Here is a 15271-nt window from a genome sequence, read left to right as displayed (position 1 = left end):
TTCATAATGATAAGTAATATGAAAAACGTTGTGTAGTTCTCCTTTAATTGAAAAATAAATAAATAATGTGTCTGCAGTAGGAATATGCTTTAATACAGGGGTGTCAAAGTCAAATACCGCAGAGGGCCAAAAAAACAAATTTGCTACAAGTCGGACTGGTTCAAGGTTTATTAAAACATATTGAAATGATTGCACATAGCCTATTGAACCAAGACCTAACACAGTGTATATTATTAAATTTAATTAATAAAGCAATATTTTCTTATGGCTCTGCCAGTAATTTCAAGTGAAAACATGTTTCAACAGACAAACAGCAGAAAAGTAAATTTCCTTCAAAAACAAAGTATGTTCCTTAATATCAAGATAAATGCAGAAATGAAATTGCATGCATTATAAACTGAAAATGCATTATTGTGCTGCTCTATGATCCTAACCAATCACTGCTTTCAAATAGTAAAATGAGAAAAAAAATCAAATCAGTTGTATTCTTTCTTATGGCTCTTATCTGCAATTTTCCTGAGTCCATTCAACTGAAAAAAAATTGTTTTATTGTGTTCTTCTGCCACAATAAAACTAGCCTTGACAGCAGCCTCACTTTGTGATTTGGCTTTTGTGAACAGAGCCTGCCGGGACTTAAGACCTCGTTTTAATTCTTCTACCTTCTGTAGCCTTTGTTCCGTGTCCATATTCTTGTCTTTGTTTGTGTGTTTCTGGGACGTTTCATAGTGCCTTGTTAGATTATATTCTTTCATTACAGCCACACTTTCTCCACACAGAAGACACACAGGTTTGCCTTTTACCTCCGTGAACATGTACTCTGCCTCCCACCTGGCTGTTCTCAGTGTCCACCTTTCGTTTAGCCTTTTTTGGGGAGGGGGGTAGCTAAAAAGTTGACCACTGCTCTGAAGGCCCGGGGCTTGCTGCACTGCAGTGCTTTCAAAACATCCCAACAACAACTCATCACAGACTTTAAGCCCAGAAAGCAAAGAGCCTCACACCTAATTTGTGCAAATCCAGCTTTTCAACAAAGAAAACACACGAGTTAACGCACGTAGGACACGTTAACACACGTGCGCAGACAAAAGCACCCGTCCTGAGCTCCTTAAATAGATAATTATAGTGTGATGATTTTAAGGCAGTAAATGCTTCACCTCCACAGCTGTCTCCATCACGGCGATGGCCAGGGAACAATGATGCAACGGTTATAAATCATCCGGGACCACAAAACCACTCTCCGGCGTCGTTATGCAGAGACATGTGGCGTAACTATTGTTTTTATGGAAGTCGTATTGGAAAGTTCCTTCCAGTTGAACAGTGCGAGTCCGACAAAGTTGCTTTTAGCTCGGCAGAGCCGGTCGGCCGGTGGACCAGGCCGTCCCGCGGGGGGCGCAGGGCTGAGCCGAAGGGAAGGGGGTGAGTCTTGGACTTGACCTTGAGGCGCTGTGGCGATAAGGAAACGAGAGCGTTGGGATGACGCAGAGGAAGGGGTCAAGGAAAGAAAGGAGGAAGAGGGAAGAATAGAAGAGATCAGGCACAAAAAAATCGGATTCGTCGGCCGCAAAACCCTTACGTGTTATGTGTCGCTGGGTTGCGTGCGCTTCTATGCTTTAACGCTGGGTTGAGAGTCGGGCTTCTTGAGTTGAGCTCCCATCGAATAAAGAATAAAGCAACAATAAATCGACGGACGGTCCAGCCACTGAAGTATTTTAAAAGTATTCAATCTTGAACCTATACATATACACTCGCTGTGAGCACTCTGAAGCCTTCTTGCAGGCATCACTCGTTTGTCGAAAAACCGCCCTGTTGCCCGCCCTGAGGCCTGAACCGCGGAGGGTCAGTCACGTTGGACCGCGGGACTGCAATCGGGAGTTTTTGTAAATCAAAGTTGATCTTAAAACAGCCTGTAAATATAGATGCGGAGTGTTAAGAGTTTAAGACCGGCATACGTCCACGCTATCAGGTAACTGACTCTGTACAGTGGTGGGGGGGCGGCGGTTTAAAAATAGACCCCCGCCCTGAGACCCTCTGCTTCGCCTGAGCTCATTCCCAGGTCCTGCATCACAGGTCCATAAAGTCGAGCACACGGCTATGAAAAGGGTACGTACATGCATGACTGGAAATCCCCATTCAGCTACTCAACTCTTTTAATGCCTTGAGTGATCATCAAACCCGCGGGACTGATTTATGACTTAGGGCTCACGTGAAAAGGTAATTCACTGTCAGATTTTCATTGGTTTTAAGACTCGATATGACTCTATAAGACTCTATATCTAAATAAGACGCTATATGTATGTTACAACACTAAAGGTGGATTAGTGTTCAGTCTGCTGTGTTGCATGCGATACTTAATTAAAACCAGATGTTTTTATATAAGTACATTGAAAAGTTAACTGACTAAGAATATGCTGTATTTGATTTATACTATCAATTTGCTCATACAGTCATGTATATTGAAATGAAACATTATATTCCAGACAGTATATTTTGTTATAACCACTCTACTTTGTATAACATAGCACATCCGTGTTCATCAAATTTTCTTTCAAAGTGGCAACCTCGAAGATTTCCGTTCCGTTGTTTTTGGCTGCACCTACGGCGAAAAAGCAATAATTGCAGGTGTGTCTTTGGACCTCGCTCGCCAGGGGCCAAACAGTGCGGCCTGTGTGACGTCAGTCAGTCGGTAGTTAGGACCCGGACAAACCACTGCTGGGCGACGGAGAACGCGCCCCTAACTGTGCCGCTTGTGATTTGCATGCACGGCGGGAAAGTCGCCACAGACACCTGAATACTCAGAATACTGCAAATGTATCAGCCAAGAGCTCAATCACCTTTGTGTTACCGCATCCAGCAATAGATAGTGACTAAGCCTAACCCTGACATTTATTTAAATGGAAATCTTTCAGATCGGCACTTGAAGCAAATTTTTACACTTGATCCCTTTGATCCCACCGCTCTTAGCAACAATTTATTATAATCGTCATGGGTCATCCCTTTGTGACGTTTGAATTAATTATACCTTGCCATAATTTGATATGAAACCAAAACACCACAACAAAGCATATAAAGGATATCCATGGTGTCATCTAAATATGGAATCATTTTTCATTGCACCTCCCTGATCTTCGACCGAGTAAACGGCTTAGTGCTGAAATGAGTGGCTTATTCTGAGGTCTCTGGGGATATATCTTGGAATTCCTTTGCCAGGCTTGGAGTACTTGGGGTACTCGAGACGAGATGTTTTGAACTGTCGAACAAATGATTAAGCATTACATTTGGGACAGTTACATAAGCCAAAGTGAATGTTCCCCAAGTACTCATTTGGATAGAATTGCACTTCGCTGATACAGTTTTTGGGGAACTGAGGCTGGACTTGAGCTACATCTGCATTCTAGCATGCAGAGAGCTGTATATTGTGGCAAACATAAGTGTCGGAAAAATACAATATCACATTCAACCAACAGACTACGCTGCTTAATAAACATGCACTTGGATGGGTCGTGGATGTTTTGGTAAATCGTTTTTGGCCTGAGGGGCGAGCTGCGGTGCCCTTTACCGCGGCAGGAATGTGACCAATGCAGGTCACGGGTGAAGATGTACTGGTATTTTTCCAATGTCTCCACCACCAGATCCATTCCAGCAGGGCAGACATGTTCAAGTCAAATCCCATTCACAAGATCAGGATCACACTTTCCTATTCATCTACCTGTGATAGTGAAATGACACAATAGTATACAAAACAAAAAACACCACAACATATGCCATATTATACAATCGGATTCAATACGGTATAATGTATGGAGAAATTCGATTGGTTGAAGTTGCATAGCAGGGAGCATAAAGACACCAAGGATTCATGTCACGCACTGCCTACACTTCTAATTATATTCTTTTGAAATAAACCTCTATTTTAAATGTACCTCTAAGCTGCACAGGGTTTACTCACACAGCCAAGAGTTTAGTCTGTTGTTGCAGCAAAGCCTGGCTTGTTGTCTGACAACAGCACCAGGACACTCAGGCTTTATGTGAAACCTTTCCATGCAGTGGGTGCAAACAGGATGGTTCCCTGTTGATAAGGTATGTCAGGATTTTTTTTTTTTTTTAGAGCTCTTTAAAATAGATACACACCGGGAACCTTCTCTGAGAAAGATAAATATAATCACCCGAGATGACAGCTAGAGGGTGATAGTGGTCTTTGCTAAATCTGTCCTGAGGAGCAGGAACACTGAAGAGACAAGAGGAAAACAAGTGAAATATCACAGACAAAGCAATACCTGTCTTCACATAATTAGGATCAGTTATATTTATATTCTGCTTGACGATTTCCTATTTTTATTTACTTATTTTTTTTTATTTGCAGAAAGCGAATGAAAAGAGGATTATTACAGTCTGAAGAATAAGAAATGACAGTGGATAACATTTGGTTCGCTGACCAGCCGTTGTCCACAGAGTCCCATGCCGCCCATTCCCAAGCTAAGCCAGAAGTTGCCGTCCCAGGGCTAATGTCCCACTGCCGCCATCTGCCACCGCAACGGTCCTGGACGTCTCCATGGATTCTTTAGCTAATCTAGCAGACAATCAGACGGACTTGGTCGACATTCTCCCTGACGGTGAAGCTAGGGCTTCGGCATCATCTCTCTCCCTCGCTCCTGCAGATGTTTCATCACCTACTTACAAGAGACAAACAGAGACTGCGACAGATCCTCCGGGTCGAGTCAACCACCCCATGTCCCACACTGGCAAAACCGCGGCGTCCTTATCTGGCATTTCCGAAAACCACCCACAGGAGGACGTCAGTGAATTTGGCAGTTTGAGCACCGTGCCCCCAAGCTTGAAAGGGCGTCTTTGCGTTGAGGATGAGATGAACACAGAGCCCATACTGGGTGCATGGGACTGTCCCCAAACAGTGAGTGGTTCTAGTGTTCATAACCATATTGGCTCAAGGGGGCCTAAGTCAAGTCTTGTAGACAAACCACCTCACATCGCAGATGGCCTATCTTCAACTTCTGTGCTCAGTTATCCTACACAGGAAAATGGGACGAGTGAAAGTCATAAGAAAACATTGGTTATTTCAAACAGTTTGACGGAACAATCTCTCTCCAAGGAAGTCGGCCAGACACCCGACAACAGTGGGCATTTAAGGCCTCTGTCAGGTCTTTCCAGTGGTTTGACACTGAGTGATACTGTCATGGAGCCCCTGTCAGAACTATACATCTTTGAGAGTGAAACGCAGGACTCTCTCTTCACTCCCCAGAATCACAGCTCGGGTATCCAGACATGTTCTGCTGACCACCCATCGGTGTCACAGCAAGGGGACAGAAACACACACACCCTCAGTCATCCCAGTTCAGAGGAGGTGTTGACACAATCTCAAAACCAGCTTAGCATGACAAGTGATTCAGATGGGGTGGACTCACATTCACAACTGTGCCAAAATATCAGGACAGGAGAGTCAACTAGGGAGGGCCATGCTGGGAATTACACATCAGTGTTTGATGTCAGTCAAGGAGAAGCAGAGGTTAGGGATTTATCATCCCACGCCAGGCTAAGCGACAGTCCCAATGAGCTGTGGCTGGACGCATGCCAGTATCTGACCAGTGAGGATAACGGAAATGGAAATGATGTGCTCCCGACTATTTTTGACAAGTGGGGGAATTCAGTATTAATGGCAGAGGAATCAGCATCCCGTGACAGTTCGTGTCCACTTTGGGACACAAAGGCGTCAGGTTACCTCCCTGAAGAGGGAGACGGGATTGGCTGGTCCGGCGGTGACACGAGAGGTTGGGGGCAACCTGTTGAGAGGTGGTCGTCGGTGGACAGTTGGGCAAGTGCACTCTCAGACTGGGCTGCGATCATCACGGCACCCCCGGTGGAAATCACAGCTGCCTTCACGGAGATAGGAGCCGAAATAGACGCCTTGACACAGGCACTTGCTGATTCAGAAACGGAGACATCCGGACAAACAGCCAAACAGACAGAGGGTCAGGAAGAATCACGGCTACAGTCACAGACCCGGCCACCCATGGCCATCCAGGACCAGGAGTTGGAGCCCCAAAACAGGCAAGAGACCTCCATTCAGGGCAGAAAAAGCTGCCTCTCCTGGTCCCTCACCGAACCGACAAAAGTCTCCGCCCTGACTGAGCTTGAGGACAGAGAGGCCACCAAGCCTGAAGTTTCATTTTTAATAGCAACTGCAGGACAAGAAAATAAGGATGCTGAACAGACTAAGAGCACTCAAGGTGAGTGCTCCCTCCGTCCCCTAGCCACACAGTCATCTTTGACCCCATCCCGTGACATGTTGAACTCTCCCGGAGACGTCCCCAGAGCCTCTTCGCCCGCTGCCTCGGACGACATGGCCACAGATCTTACTCAGTTTGCTGGATACGCCGATGGAATGGACACAGACAGTTATCTCAGCAAAAAAGAAGAATCTATTTTCCTGCATATTACAGAGGAGGTAGATGGGGATTTGGAAGGAGAAGAGGTAGGATTTGAATGAATGAAAAGAAATGCAGTAGTGTGGTTGAGCATGACAGAAGTCTGTCAGAGGTTTGTGTTCTGCATGGCCTAGTGAGCATTACATATCAGAAAAAAATGCATTTTGTTTAGAGCATTCAAACAATTCAGAATTCAGTATTTTATCCATATGGACATGCATCCACTAAAACACACGCACACGCACACACACAAACACACACACACACACACACACACACAGACACACACACACACATGCACAAGTGCATGCAGACATACATGGATATGGAAATGTATACAGTGCATAAACACACACACACACACACACACACACACACACACACACATTCACATAAACCTTCCCCATAATGTGTTAGAGAGACCAACACTCACCTTTAACATTCACATGGGACTGTAGGTCAGCAAATAGATCAGTTCCACATAGAGATGCAGCTTAAACATCTGAACACTCATAAACATTCCCCTCAAAGGTCCTGACATCAATTTCCCAATGAACATCGCTGCTAGTCTGGTAGAGTACGCCACAGACTGAAGTGCACACACAGGCTACAAGTCTACAAGAGCCATGAGAGTTGACACCCAGCCTGAGATTGGAAGTCATTAGTCCAGTGCCCCAGGAATCAGGCCGCAAGAGCGTGTGTTATTAAATAAGTCCCATGGCTCAGATCTCAAACACCGACAGCTGTGTGCTGGAAGAAAGCGAGAAAGCTTCAGATGGACAGAAATGGCATCTAATAATAGCTGGGTGTTCGATGATAATAGCATGCATCCCTGGCGTGTCAGGGTGGAGGGGCTAGGGGTGAAAGGAGAGCACAGCTGAGGTCTGAAACATGAGTCTCTCTCTCTCGCTCGCTCTCTCTCTCTCTCTCTCTCTCTCTCTTTAAAACAAATATTCCTCTACACACCCGACCCTATGCATCCCCTTTAAAAAACGGACTGGTTCTTGGGCGGGAGAGACCTCTGTGGATTGGCTTAGGTTCCCAAGGCGTAGTTGGAGCTGGTGTCTATAACAGCGGTAGTGTGGATTTCAGTTGCATGTGGGCCACATGGACGGCGGGCTGGGAACTAGAAGTGTGTTGTTGTTTGAACTTCCACTGCATTGCTCAATAAAAAGGTATGTGGTAAAGACAACAAATTTATGTATTGTAGTTTGTGTAACTGAATACAAAATAATGTTGACTGCCTTGTATAACAATTAGGACTGTAGTTGGAAAGTTGATATTTCTGTACTGAAAGTCTAACTGCGGAATGAAGTTCCTTTATTTGAGTGCTTTCGGATCAAGATCAATGAGCCGGGCGAATATTGCATCTTATAATTAACAGTTTCTCCTCATTTTCCTTTATACATTCTCCTTGTCAGCCTTGTAGAGATGGCGTGTATAAAGTGACGGAAGAGAAGCGAGCCTTGGGGAGACATGAGTTGGCCTTGAGGGATTCATGTCTATCGGAGACACCCGCAGTGGGGAGGGCGCGCGGGGCGGGATCCGCACCGTCAGGGGATCTGTCCTTCTCCGACGCAGAAACACCGACCAGCGCACACGTGCCAGCTGTGGACGCAACGTCTGGCCTATGTCCCAATTCGGACCAACACGTGTCAAAAGGCACTTTGCTCAGCGAGGTACACAACAGCGAGCCAGCGAGGGGGCGTCCTCGTTTTATTATGCCCTTAGCCCCGCTCGTTATTGGCCCTCCGCTTTTCCGTCGGGCAAACATCGCTTTGGAAGGGGATCAAGACTCCAAAGCCAAAAAGTTTTTCAATGACAACCATGGCCACAGTTGTCCCCGCACACAGGCTCACGTACCTTTGCCAACACTTGAGGGGATTACCGGGCATTTACCCTTGGAGGGCCACAAGGAGAAACAATCGATTAACGACAACAGCGCGACGAACGACTTATGGAGTCGCGGTGACAACTTCGCAAGTATAACTTCACAAGGAATCTGTGACCTCGGCAGAGAGCTGTCCAACTTGGTTTCCGGCCCAGGTGATCGTTTCCTCATCTCGCCCAAGGACCGCGTAGCAGTCTTCACATTGGACCTGGACGACCCTCTCTTCCAGGAAGCTACTAAAGCCTTTCCCACACCACCTCCTGAACACACAGGATTAAAAATGCCTCACAAAACTCACAAGAGCGGCTCGGACTTAAAAACACGGCCCAAAAAGGAGAAGCCAGCTGCATTTCATCCTGCGTCACAGACGCCCGTGAGGCAGGAGAGTCTGCCGCGCCTTGTCCCGGTTACACAGGCCGCCAAAAAACACGAGAGCCATCCCCATCTGGGAGGAATTAATACTAAACGGGATTCCCTGACTGGACCTGAAGGCAAGGAGGATGGACCGTCAGCCATGATCAATCCTGTTGTTGTGTCGGAGAAAGTTATGGCCAAGTCACACGGCAAAAAGAAAAAGAAACACTCCCAGAATGCAACAGTGTTAAACAAGGAGGTAGAGCCATTGATTAAAGAAGAAAGTGGGGCAAAACAGAAGGCAATTAAAGGAAAGACTGATTTCTTTGAGGACAAGCTTGGCACCAAGGCTGGGAGTAGTAAAGAGAAAATCATGGGTGTTTCCACCAAGAACGATAGCATTCAAGCGGAGAGCGTCCCCAAAAAGTCCCAGCACCCCGACGGCAAAGCTTGCCCAAGAGCAGCGGCTTCATGTGGTAGAATCCATAAAGAGCTCCAGCCCGCCGACTCAATCAGCCAGTTAAATGACGATGTCATCAAAAGGAGGCGCCTTTCCAAAAATAAGTTTGGAAAAATACTGGGCGCATTGGAAAAGAAACTGACCCAGACGGAAGGTCCCGCCGAGGCAAAGAGAGACGAACCCAGCGCAGCCGTGGCGACCACCCGCAAGAAGGCGTACAGCGAAGTGGTCAAGCAGAAAACCTGCAAACCCCAAGAAGGTATCAGACGAAACCTATAGTGAATGTTACCAAGGGGCTGAAAAAGTCCTCTTCGTGTCATTGCATGCAGGTTTTCATTTAAACCCAAAGGGTTGAATATCAATGTACGCTGTCTTTACAAGCGATAGTAAAACGCATTGACTCTCGCTTTTAAGACCCCAAGGTGATGCAGGCGGTCCAGGCCGCGGCGGTCAGCGGCGACCCACAGAGCCTGTGTCTGTGGTGTCAGTTCAGCACCGTCTTCGTCGACCACACCGCCACCTGGAGCAGGGACGGCACCGCTCTGGCGGAGCTCAAGAGAAGGTATTAAATAATCCTGTCTCTCGCCCAAGCCCGGTCGCGGCGTCATGATCTATTCCGGCGGCATCGCCGCTCGGTACCGTCACGGTGGGGATGACTAAGCAAGAAAGCGGGTGTTGTGGGATAACTTGAATTGGCTGGACTTAAATTAATGAATTGGCTGTTAAATAATGTTTGAGGTGTGACCACGGCCAACTGTTGCTATTGTATAACTTTATCTAACTCGATCTGTAAAAATCGGCATGCATCTAAGAAGGCTGCTTCTTGGTAAATGTTGCAAACTGTTTGTGTTGCAAAAGCATGAATGAACGATTCATAAAAGTTACATCAAACGGTGCATTTTTGTTGACTGTGGTCCTGTGTTCCCAGTGCAGGGGACGAGAGCAGAGTCTCTCTGAACATTTCTCGGGCTTCTCACAAGGACCTGGGCAAATACCAGTGCCGCCTCAACACGCCACATGGAGCGGTGACTCTGGATTACCTTCTCACATACGAGGGTGAGGCAATCAGGGGGGATGAATTTGCCTCGGGAGAAAACATGGAAACACCCAAAGGGCGGAAAAGATCTGAATTCTGAACCATCTGAATGTTTTTGTACGCAACTCTCTCGCCCTGTAGTGCTGAGCGAAATCGTCATCCCTGCCTCGCCAAAGAACATCCCATGTGAGTCACAATCACACATTTACACGTCACGCGACCCATTAAAACCTGTTCAATGTGAATGTCAGTGTAAATCAGCTTGAGGAGCTGCCACGTAGTGTAAATGTCATAGTCTTAACCTTAAGATTAACACTGACTTTTTTATTTAATATATTCAATTAAAAGTCAAAGTTGCACTGTTTTCCTGCAATTTCAGCGGCCGCCCCAGTGGAAATAGTGGGCAACGAGGAGGACGTCCACTGCTCAAGCCTGTTATTCAGAGACGACTTTCTCACGGAACAGTTCTTTGGAGAGAACCAGCCTGCGAGCATCATCACAGAGAAGGTCCACTTCGGAGAGGGGATGCATCGGCGAGCGTTCCGCACCAAGCTGCAGGCCGGTCTGGTCCCCCAGTTATCGCCCGGACACCACTGCGTGCTCAAAGTGCACAACGCCATCAGCCACGGGACCAAGAACAATGAGGAGCTGGTGCAGAGGAACTTCAGCTTGGCTGTGGAGGTACGAGGCGTTATCCGAGCCGCACTTTCACCTCATCGCCCGTGCATTGAAATGTTTTACATGCTCCCGATGTATTTTGATTATGTAATGCAACGTTATATTGCAGTGGTATTAAAACTGTGGGGCCCCCTAGTGGTACGTGGAGGCGTGAGAAAATGAAAGATAAAAAAAAGAAAGTAGGCCTTTAATGAGCACAAATTTGACATGAGTAATTACATTTCATGAAATATGTTTATTTAAAATTGAATATGATTAGAGAATAATATTTTATGTTTAAAATAATAAAATTTGTTCATATTTAAATGTATTTTCATAATTTATTTGATTATTACTTGGTCGCCTGTGTGAACAGGCAATTAAAGCCACAGATGGATGTGACTGCTCGACCCGGTTTAACACAAACTGTGTTCGTTTGCATAGAGGATGACACATTTTTTATTTGTACTTTTTGGGGCAGGGGGCCCTCAAGTCCTTGAAATCCTCGGGAGGGGGGCTCGTTTGAATACCACTGTTATATTCTGTTAAAATACACTGTGAAGTTACACTACGTTAGTGCTGTTATGGTATGCTGTGTAACACGATGTAATGTTTCATTATGTTATATACTGTATGAATTATGTGTATATCGTGTGTGTGTGTGTGTGTCTGTGTGTGTGTGTGTGTGTGTGTGTGTGTGTGTGTGTGCGTGTGTGATATAGTGCAAATATAGTGGAAAGGTATTTCTATTTGCTGTTACATCAACATCTTCCCTGTTCTATATATATATATATACTGTATGGTGGTTGTCTAGTCTACCAGGGTGCTTCTCATTCAAAGTAATGGGTTGTACACTTGGTCCTCCTCCTCCTGTAGGAATGCCATGTGCAGAACACAGCCAGGGAGTACATCAAGGCCTACACCGCCGTGGCCCAATCCGCTGAAGCCTTCGGAGACGTCCCAGAGTGAGTCGCGTGCGCGAACCTCACCTCACGCTCTCGCTCGCCGGCAGCACGTGGCGTTTTCCAATGCGACGTTCATCAATCCGATCCCCCCCCCCCCCCCCCGTACAGGATCATTCCGATCTACCTGGTTCACCGTCCGTCCAACGACATCCCCTACGCCACCCTGGAGGAGGAGCTGTTCGGAGACTTCGTCAAGTACTCGGTGAGGGACGGCAAAGAGATCAACGTGATGAGACGCGAGTCGGAGGCGGGGCAGAAGTGCTGCGCCTTCCAGCACTGGGTCTACCACAGGACGGAGGGAAACCTGCTGGTGACCGACATGCAAGGTCAGGGAGGGGCGGCGGAGGGGGCCGGAGGGCTGCTTTCACACATGTAATGACACCAAATTCATCCGTTCATTTAGCAAATTGGAATCGGATTTTGATTCGTTTTTTTCTTTTTGCAGGAGTGGGCATGAGACTCACTGACGTCGGAATAGCAACCTGCAAAAAAGGGTGAGCGTACTTTGAAAAAAGAAAAAGGAGATATTTTTTGATTTTGAGTTTGCTTCCTGAAGAGTGCAGCGTACATATTGCCTACCTCTTTGTCTTTTTTTTTATTTTTATTTTTTTGCAGACACAAGGGTTTCAAGGGAAATTGCGCCACGTCGTTTATCGACCAGTTCAAAGTGTTGCATCAGTGCAACAAGTACTGTGAGATTCTGGGACTCAAGTCTCTCCAGCCCAAACCCAAAAAGACAGTTTCTGGCCCCAAAGGAAAGCCGCAGCCGTCCACACCGAGAAAGACTTTCGGCCCCACCGTGAAGGGAAAGTCCTGATAAAACAAGATGTCTGGAAATAGGACATTATTTATTATTATTATTATTATTATTATTATTATTATTCATGTAACTGGTAGATGACTCTGTTTCTCCCTCCCCGTTGCTTTATTGGACTTCCTGTTGAAGAGGATCTGGAGGAGATGGAGATTAGGAGACATAAAAGATAAGATTCTCTGTTTTTCTTCGATTCTGAGGCTGTTTATCCTCACGGAACAACTGGCGATTAAACAAGATCTAATAGCTTTAGATTTGCTTTATTTAGAAATAATAAACACACCATTAAACAGTGAAATGTTATTATAGGTTGTTTTATTGGATTTTTAAAATGTGCAATCTGTTACTGAAAAACAGTAGTGAAGATAGATGGACTGATAGACAGACAGACAGACAGACAGACAGACAGACAGACAGACAGACAGATAGGACGCAAGGCAGCTAGACAGACAGACAGACAGACACACAGATAGACAAACAGATAGACAGACAGATAGATAGATAGATAGATAGACAGACAGATAGACAGATAGATAGATAGATAGATAGATAGATAGATAGATAGATAGATAGATAGATAGATAGACAGATAGATAGACAGATAGATAGATAGATAGATAGATAGATAGATAGATAGATAGATAGATAGATAGATAGATAGATAGATAGATAGATAGATAGATAGATAGATAGACAGATAGATAGACAGATAGACAGATAGACAGATAAACTTGATGTCTTAGAATGAATAAAGAATGAGGTGAAATGTTTTTTCTTCCCTTGCTTTTGTACTTGTAAATCTTTTCAAGATGTTCTCACGTACTTTGATAGGAAAATGTATTTGATATGATAGATGAAATGTTGAGCTTGTATGATAAAACACACAGGATCATTTTATTTTTTGAGTGTTTTGAGAATACACTGTTACGTGTGTGATTTATTGGATGTCAGTGAACTTGTATTTAAAATGGATTGTATTAATATCCTGTTGACTTCTTTTGGTCACATAGTAAAGCCTCGGTTTTGAATGAACCCATATTTTAAGTTGTTTATTTTTCTTTAAATGTAGATGTGTGTGTGTGTGTGTGTGTGTGTGTGTGTGTGTGTGTGTGTGTGTGTGTGTGTGTGTGTGTGTGTGTGTCAGTGTACACAGGAGTTAAACACATTATTGCCTCCTAAATCTCTCAACCAATCTGTGACAGATGTGATATGATAGGGCTTTATAGCACTTCCAGTATATTTTTATTGTTATGAAGCGATTCTGTTGGAACTGCCAGATCTGCAATCACTCTTCTTGAAACAATTACAAATAGGAACGGAAACTCTATCCGGAAGAGAGTGGTGTCTGCATGCACTGTGTGTGTGTGTGTGTGTGTGTGTGTGTGTGTGTGCGTGCGTGCATGCGTGTGTTATTCATGGGAAATCTTAAAGATAACCTAAATATAAACGTAAAATAAATGTAGAAGTTCATGAGGTAAAATTCAGTTTAATGTATAACATGTGTAACACCTAATGAGAGCATTGCATGATTTATTTTTGGATTGTTCTGTAATTATTGTACAACAATTGTAATTGTTCTGCATTGCATTGTTGCCTCACAGCAAGAAGGTCCTGGGTTCGATTCCCGCCCGGGGCGCTGTTGGCACCGTGCTCCAGGCGGGTTATCTCCCAAATAGGAGTCTTTCTGTGTGGAGTTATCTCCCCGTGCTCACATGGGGTTTCCTCCACCTAACGTCATTAAGGACACCACCCCCAAAAAAAAAAACATGCACACATCATCGTCTGACCAGCGATGGACACTCGTCACCAGGTCCCCGGGTGCGTCCACGAGTGCTGCCCGCTGCGCCTGGCTGCCCCCCCCCCCCCCCCCCCGGAGGAAGGACAAGCCAGGATGGGTTAAATGCAGAGGCCTCATTTCACCGGCCACCATCCAGAGCGTGTGCGTGCATGTGTTGTAGTGTGGTGTGCTGTGTGACAAATAAAGATTGTTGTTCTTCTTTAATAATACCTGAAGCAGCTCTTCCTCTCGGGGCCTAGCACAGATCCCATAATATGTCTACAACCGTCTATTTCCATCAATGACCTTCCCTGCATATCCTTATATATATACACACAGTATATATATTATAAATATATATATACCCACAGTTAAAAAAAAAAAAGAAATATATATATATATATATATATATATATATATATATAGATAGATACTTATAGAAAGATAAGTTTTAAAGATACATTTTTGTTAATTTCCTGCTTATTTAATTAGTAAAAAAACAACATAGGTGAATAATAATAATAATAATAATAATAATAACAATAACAATAATGATAATAATACTTTCTATGTTATGTACGTAATTAATTCCCTAATTTTATAACACCCAAAAACGATTACCTTGGAAACAATACCATAAATGAAGCGTGCCGCGCCCAGCAAAAACAAAATGAATCAATCACATACATCGAAACAAGTGCTTAGGAATTATCTTAAAAGTCTTAAAAATGATCTCATACGAGATGATGTCAAATCTCCGGTCGCCGGCGTGGAGGTTCTCTTCTCAGCGTAGCTATTTAGTGTGATAATGGCGTTTGAAATCACAGAACACAAACACCATTGTCACACTCCACAGCTCTAGGAGACAGGGGTGATAGAGAGG

The 15271-nt window shown here is 44.9% G+C and overlaps 1 protein-coding gene across 1 annotated transcript; it reads left to right on the top strand.

Moving 5' to 3' along the window:
• Positions 1-4406: 4406 nt before the first annotated feature.
• alpk2 (alpha-kinase 2) lies at positions 4407-13643 on the top strand. The gene is made up of 10 exons (XM_080018100.1): positions 4407-6481; positions 7856-9398; positions 9554-9701; positions 10068-10195; positions 10317-10361; positions 10555-10856; positions 11709-11797; positions 11906-12123; positions 12243-12291; positions 12413-13643. Exons 1-10 carry the CDS (start codon positions 4547-4549, stop codon positions 12612-12614), a joined length of 4659 nt encoding a protein of 1552 aa, XP_079874226.1. The 5' UTR covers positions 4407-4546; the 3' UTR covers positions 12615-13643.
• The last annotated feature ends 1628 nt before the right edge of the window (positions 13644-15271 follow it).

The sequence above is a fragment of the Zeus faber genome (genome assembly GCF_960531495.2).
Source record: "Zeus faber genome assembly, chromosome: 17".
Classification (NCBI taxonomy): Eukaryota; Metazoa; Chordata; class Actinopteri; order Zeiformes; family Zeidae; genus Zeus; species Zeus faber.
This window is presented reverse-complemented; position numbering and strand designations above follow the sequence as displayed.

Excerpts from the sequence above, each read along its gene's own strand:
- alpk2 (XM_080018100.1), top strand. The coding sequence starts at position 4,547 with ATGGATTCTTTAGCTAATCTAGCAGACAATCAGACGGACTTGGTCGAC. Across the intron at positions 6,482-7,855 it reads GGGATTTGGAAGGAGAAGAG|CCTTGTAGAGATGGCGTGTA; the intron begins GTAGGATTTGAA and ends TCTCCTTGTCAG. Across the intron at positions 10,196-10,316 it reads TTACCTTCTCACATACGAGG|TGCTGAGCGAAATCGTCATC; the intron begins GTGAGGCAATCA and ends CTCGCCCTGTAG.